This window comes from Silene latifolia, chromosome 4 (assembly GCF_048544455.1).
Source record: "Silene latifolia isolate original U9 population chromosome 4, ASM4854445v1, whole genome shotgun sequence".
Lineage (NCBI taxonomy): Eukaryota > Viridiplantae > Streptophyta > Magnoliopsida > Caryophyllales > Caryophyllaceae > Silene > Silene latifolia.
In genome coordinates, this window is record NC_133529.1 from 8139631 (window position 1) to 8147154 (window position 7524).

At 37.2% G+C, this 7524-nt stretch overlaps 1 protein-coding gene across 1 annotated transcript; it reads right to left on the reverse strand.

Moving 5' to 3' along the window:
• LOC141652797 (protein MEI2-like 4) lies at positions 1 to 6629 on the reverse strand. The gene is made up of 8 exons (XM_074460397.1): positions 6270 to 6629; positions 4079 to 4318; positions 2906 to 3559; positions 1879 to 2509; positions 1467 to 1551; positions 1308 to 1376; positions 1025 to 1204; positions 1 to 516 (listed from the first exon to the last, which is right to left on the reverse strand). The coding sequence occupies exons 2-8, from the start codon at positions 4275 to 4277 to the stop codon at positions 439 to 441; spliced, it is 1896 nt and encodes a 631-aa protein (XP_074316498.1). The 5' UTR covers positions 4278 to 4318; positions 6270 to 6629; the 3' UTR covers positions 1 to 438.
• Positions 6630 to 7524: the final 895 nt, after the last annotated feature.

The window sequence follows — 7524 nt, forward strand, 5'->3', positions numbered from 1 at the left end:
GAAGTGAGCAAAAATGCATAGAAATAAATCAAAAAAAAAAAAACAGGAGTACAATACAGCATTAACTGAGCAATTCATGATCAAATCCATGGAGTCATGGAGATGTCTCCAATCAAAGACTAAACATATACGGCCCCGAGCCCCTGACTTTAACCAATGCCCGAAATGAAAAATTTACAGCATTCTCAAAAATGGCCTAGTTACTTGGGATTAGTTCAAAATTCTGGTTCCCGAAACTTCGGAAGATGCTTCTGTCAAAATACTCTAGAAAAGAAAAAGACTACTCCGATTCAAAACCGAAAAGTAAACGACTTATACTCTTCTACCAATAGTCTCCAATTGCTTTCAGAGGTCAGGTAGTTAGAATCAAGAGCCACAAGAGGAAAGAATCTTAAAAGCATTCTCTAACATTCGCTGGCTCGTTAATGCTCCTAATCTTTATTCATCCTCCTCGCTCCCACCCATTGGGTGCCTGCCTGACTTTGTCCGAAAACTGGTACCCAGGGGAAATGGCTCCTGTCATGAAAAAATAATCTTGCAGCTGAGTTTATCAGAACCAACATGATCGACCCACAAGCGATATCTCAATTTCCGAACTTGTATCCAACAAAACAGAAGAAATATCAAGGATGACGAGGAAACAAAGAGTCTAGAACGTATTCCTTTCCAGAGTGAGCTAAAAAATAAGTGGTTCTTAATTATCTTTTCCGTAATTCATGCTCTTAACCGAAGTAATTTGACCTAAAGGATTTGTTCAGATACAACTAATAGGAGGCAAGGGGAGGGGAGGGGAGGGAGAATAGACCATACGGTGTTTCAAACTTACTATCCAAACAACAGATACTATCTTATTCCCCTCCAAAATCCCTAAATCCAAACAAATGGTCAGCCAACTCTTGACGACTGTGAAATAGAATGGGACGGAATCAATCGTTTATCTTAAACAAAAGGATCTGAAAGGCTGGGTGGAAGGTCAATACTCAATGAGTCTAGGCATGAAAATAGACAAATCAAATTATCAAACCTGATCACCAGCATTTGGACCATCGGTGTGAAATAGAATGGGGCGGCAGCGTTTATCTTCATTCATCAGGCTCGAATTCTGGAAATGTGAAATTAGGGCTCCCTTTCCTTGAATGCGAGCATATGCAAGTGTGGCAACCTTTTCACTATTGAACTTCTCCCATTTTCTACCCTCAAATGTCTGCAGAAAATAATTTCGCTGTTTAGATAGTAGTTCTTAATAAAGAGAGGTTAGAGATCTCTGTAGATACGAAGTATACGATAACAACTCGTCCTCAACAGACCTGGTGAAATCCAACAATCTGGATAGGATCAATCATATTGATGAACGCGTAGCCCATGTTACATTTATTCTGCCGATTTACATAGTAAGAGAAGACAATTAGAAAGCCACTTGTGGAGTTGTAGAAGGAAATTACTTCATGTTTTAAAAATAAATGTACCTTGAAATCAATGGGCAGATATACAAAATCATATTGTCCTCGATGCTGTTCGTCAATTGTCGCCAGAAGCATCTTGGAAGTATATCTGCATTACGTCAAAACATGTAAATAAATCCCATAATAGAAATTGACGTTTCTCAAACGGCTAAGGAAGCAAACCAACCAAGGGAACAATGTTCCTCAAAATATGGATGCTGGAATAAGAAACATGAATCAGGTAGTAACTAGTAAGTAGCAAGTTATTCAACATGATACCATGTCAAGTCGATTTGCGTTGTTAGGTAATTCTCCCTCTATTTCTATGAAGAAGGTTTATTTGATTTTTATTGCCTCGCATAAACAAAAAGGAAGTGAATGGAGTACTTCAAAAATTCAATAACCATCAAACTACATTATTAATTAATTCACATACTTATTAGGGATATTCTTGATCATCAGGGTTGTTCGCCTGTCATCGCCTCGCAAGATACGATCCATGTTAAGCATGTAATGCTTCCTATCAGAATGACTCAGATTGGTTTCATTCCTGCGACTTCTAGAACGTTCACTAGGAGAACCAAAAGAGGTCGGCAGTGAATTCATGGAATTCCTTTCATGAAACATACGACCCTTTTGCTGGGATGAACGTAATCCACCATTTTTGCACGCGTCAGTGATATGGGAAAAGCTACCATAAGAAGATATTTCCGGGGGATGCGATGGTGAGAACCCAGGAATACCTAAGCTTCTGATACTACCCATCTGGTAAGCAGAAGCTTCATGTGACTCTCCACTGTACCTTTGCTGCCTTTCCCAAAGTGAAGCTTTCAAGACTGGGGCAGAACCAACCTGAAGTTGGTGATGCGTTGGTGAACTAATGTTCATCATAAGATGTTGAGCTCCCGGTGACCCCGGGAGTTTTCCGATGTGATGTGCAGGGTTACTATTCAAAAATGCACGGGAGTTTGGTATAAGTAAAGATCCTAAATGATGGTGCTGGTATGAGTTAGATTTGCTAGCTGTAGACTGAGGTATGTGAATTCTATTTGAAGAATATCCAAAACCTGCGAAAAGAATGTACAAGTGAACACATTAAAGAATTTTCAAACTAAGATTTTTTTTTCCATTGAAATAATACGATACTCCGTATAAGTGAACAGAAGGCAGCAATAGATTATAAGGATTTTATCAGTTCCTCTAAAAATGGAAAATTTTTTTCCAGTATAAAACAGAATCTGTCAGTAGAAAATGTTGTTCTGCGGTTAATTCCACACTCCCAAAGCGAGCAATATAAGAGTTAGGAGTTAGGACACAATTTGAGGGTAGCTTAACCGTTAATAAAATATTAACACAGGAAAAAAGAATTGAACCCTAAATTGCGCAACATCAAGGAGACTTGAACATATAATGTGCATATTCAGCCAGAAACAGAAGCAAACTAGATATAATTTTCAGCTTACCGCCTTCATTTAGTTCCATCCCATGGCCATTCAATCCCAGGTGAGGCATGCCCAGGTTGACTTTTTCATAAACTTTGGGACGGATGTCATCAGCTATCCCAGATAAACTGTCAAAATTGCGCTGAGGAAGGACATTAACAACATTATGTAATGGTACTTGGGGAGAATGAGGATGGACATTTGACATGCTCCTTGGAAAAGGGTGGCTTGCTTCAAAATGACCAAATTCACTTCCGACAGATGGCATTCTAAGAGATGATGGATAGCCGTCGTATAGACGAGAGCTATCATAAGATGATGCATCACCAATCTTGGAACCATTTGGTAGTCTCTGTGTGGAATGAATCCTTTGGTGAAGGCCTCTAGGGTATCCTACATTTCTTGGGCCAGCCTTTAAATGGTCATCACCTTCTAATTCTATGCCCCCGCTTCCAATAAACAGGTCAAAATCTTCCAAATCATCGACAGCATTAGCATGACCCATATGTCCCATCTCATCGGCAATTCCTGAAAACAGTTCTTCTTCATCAGGAAGAAGACTGTTGATAGTCTGCCCTTCGCTTTCATCTGGTGATTTAAAAGGATCCAACTCACCATTGTGTCGAGCGACACCTGAAGATTGTCGAGATAAAATCTTGTTTGATGACAGCCTCACTGCAAAATGCAAACACCACCACCATTATCAGCAACTCAGCAGTACACATAGTAAGTCGTCAAATAATGAGCAGAGACTTGTGTAATAGCTAAACTACCTTACTCAGATTCTGTTACGGTTGTCGGACACAAAACCAAATAAGCGTTGGACTCGGCATGGCTAAACATTTTAGACACGGGGACCATGTCCTAAAATGAACTGGTGCTGTGGTGGACGGACATGTTTCTAAAACAAAATATAATTGCGTATATGAAATATTTAGAGTTTAATTCCCATAAAAGATGTTTCGCAAATATGGCTTAAATAATTAATCATCATACTAAATGCTTTATAGACAATATCTTCCACTACTGCCGCTGTGCGAGCCTCCTTTTTTACTCCTTACAAGAAGTGTTGGTGTCGCAATGGTCGCATATGGATTCTATACCTGCGTCCTTGTATGTTGTGTTGGACACGGGTGTGGCCCCAAAAATGAAAAGTCGAAGCAACAGAACTAGCAAAATAGCCAAGGAGCTTACATTTATGCTGAACAAGATCAGAGAGCGAACTTGAGAAGAGGCTACTCTCGTTCTGAGCTGCAACGACACCAGCAAGATGTCTGTTGTCGGCTATGTAGCGTGTTGAATCAAAATACACATCAGGGTGCATTGTTTTACTCTGATTCACGGATCTCAACTGCGTCCTATACACTCCAGCATATCCGTCTTCTCCAACCATATCAACTTTTTATCTCTTCCTACACAAGGATGTTGAATTTCCTAGCATTTTCAGACCACAATGTTACCATTTTATCTTCCTAGTATCTTAACTACCCGACTTAATGGAAACCTGACAGCGTCACAGCGGTGAAATGTACGCCTCCAAACTTTAATTTCTCAATGATTTCAGTTAAGAATGAAATAATGATATCCTTAAACAATTACTGACCCACTCCAACCAATCATTCAATTCCGACATTAATAATGATAAGACAGATTCCAAAATTTTACTCATAAATGCCTGACAATTCAATAAGGACGCTATCTAAACCTCTTTACAGCAAAGCTACCCAAAATATAGCAAACCAACACAGACATTCAAAACCAACAAATTCTTGATTAAGACCGTCATTAAGTTAAGATGGTACCCACTACCTACTCACAACCGAATTAAACAATAAACGACGGTTGTAACTTGTAAGAGGTCTTAAATTAAGACGTCTTAGACGAGATGTACCGAAACAACCCAATAAAATAGGACACAAATAATCAAACTTTTCAGTTAACAGAAGATATTCAAGCAAAATGCACAAATTCTTACTCTGACGGTCACAACTCACAAGTCACAACCGATTTAAATTGTGTTAATAAGGAAAGGGGTTGTGACTATTAAGACGTCATAAGCTTATGACCGTCACAAGCAAAGACTTGACGGGGAAATTGACGTAAATTGATAAACATCAAGGATTCAAGGGTATCATTCAAAGATGCTGAAACAAAAATTTAAAAACAAAATTATACTAACAGATCATAAAGAAACATTTATTTGTCTTTTTTAAAGCATAATTCAAACTCCAATAAGTAAGGTCAGGAATTAAATGAGCTCTTTGCAGGTGAAAGGTTGATTAAAATAAAATAAACCAATAAAGTTTATACTATACAACATTATCTTTATTTTTAATCCACTAAAAGTTAGACCAAAACACCAATAGTTTATGTAAAAGCCTAATCTCAATTCTCAATCATAGATTTCTCTTGTCTTTTTAAATCGGGTATCCACCATCGACAACAGTGAGTAATCACACCAAGACCATTCTCAATTGTGGCACAAATGTAAGACAGAAAACATGATACTATTAAAATAAAAATGTTAATTAATATAAAATAATCATTCTAATTTATCATTGATTATAATTGATTTTATTATTATTACTGATGCTTCAATTTTCATCTTCCTTGAATTATGTAACCCGTAACCAAACAAGGATACGTTAACAAATAATGCTCTCTCTGTCCCGGTCATTTGTTGTCCTTTTTCATTTTTGGCTGTCTCAGTCATTTGTTATACTTTCTATTTTAAGAATGAATTTGATGAGTAATTTGATCATTAACACTCAATTTATTCCAATTGTCATTTAGTAATTAGCCTCATTTCCCTTCCCTGGATCTTTGTGCCAAAACCAAAGGACAACAAATGACCGGGACAGAGGGAGTATACATTCAAATGTATACAAGTGGCGAAACCAGAATTTGGAGTTACGGTCCGAAACTAATTTTCAGGACCACAATGACCGACTTCCACTACTGATCCTGATAGAATTTTGCTAAATACTCCATAATAATAATAATAGTAAAATCAAACAATTGTTAGTTTTTTTAATTAATTAATAATTAAATAGCAATTGATTAGCCAATTACTAGTAAATAATTAGGTGAGCCCTCTACAACCTAATAAAATATCGTATGGGTTACGGAATACTCATACCATCTCAATCATTTATTTAGCTTTATTAATTAAAATACCGCTCACAAACAATAAAAAATAAAATAAAATAATTGAAAAAAAAAGAATAAAGAATTCTGACATTTGATATTCTAACAGTCGGATAGATCGGACTATTATACAAAGTATTTTTATAAAGAAAATTGAAACAAACAAATATATACTCCTCGTAACGAATATAAAAGGTAAACAAATAATTGAGACGGAAAGAGTATAAAGAAAACACACCTTAAAATTCGTAAGAAAATACCACCACCATGAGAGATCTATGCATTGCAAAATTAAGAAGAAGTAAAAAGAAAATAGAGTGGGTTTTGGAGTAAGGGAAGGAACAAAATTGAAGAGTGCAAAAAGTTGAATTTAGTGAACAGAAACTGCTGCAAAAATGTGTACTTAGGTGTTAATGGAGCAGATTAGAGAGAGAAAAGAGGGAAAAGAAAGGGGGAAAAGCAAGAGAAAGAAGGAAGGTGACAAAAAAGAAAGGCAGTTGAGAGAGAGGGAGAGATTTGTGTGTAACTTGTGTGTGTGAGTTTTATCTTTTGTTTGTTGTTGGAGGATGGGGTGGGATTTGACACATGAAAGACTTGTGAAGTACTCACCCTCACATCATTCTACTAATAATTTCACCAATTCTCACTTTAGACGGACATTGTCCATCTAAAGCTGTATACGGAAATGGATAACGTTCCTCTCACAAAATAAGGGTGGATAGTGTACGTGGGTGAAATGGATACCCCAACTTGCCCTTCCACTTGCATTTTCTGAGAGAGTCACTATCTGTCTACAGCTTTAAACGGATAATCTCGTCTACAATGAGACGGATTGTAATAATTTACCACTTCACAAGTAGATCTGTAGAGGTGAGCATGGGTTCACAATCGGAGTTAGGGGTGATAATTAAATGAGACAGCTCGCGAGCAATTAGAGCTTGACTTGGTCAAAACTCGACTCGAGCGCTTAACGAGTCAAGTTGAATTAGTGTTAACTCGGCTCGAAAAGCTCGCGAGTAGCTCGAACTTGTGTAATTATATAAGGTATTAATCATATCTTATAAAACATTTTGTAATGATACTGATTATATATATTTACGTCACAATTGTCAAATATTTCATTTAATTTTCCAATTACTTGGCAATATAACTGTCAAGCCTTGATATTGAAAATATCGGGGAAACTAAACGAAAATTAAACAATTATATATAGGCTCAAGTTGAACGCACGTTAAAGCTAGCAAACTTGATAATGGGCACAATTTTTTCAAGTTCGAGTAAACTCGAGCTCGATTTTTGCTTTATGAGAAAAAGCCGAGCAAGGTCAGGCTCGTTTTCGGCTCGACTCGTTATCACCCCTAATCGGAACTGATCGAAGACCAAATAAAAGTATTTAGGTGGATAGAAGACCGGAGTTAAAATTTTTGATCTTGCACTGGACCAGATCGAGTTTATCGGTCTGGTCCGATCTTGGACCGAAATTGATCAAGTTT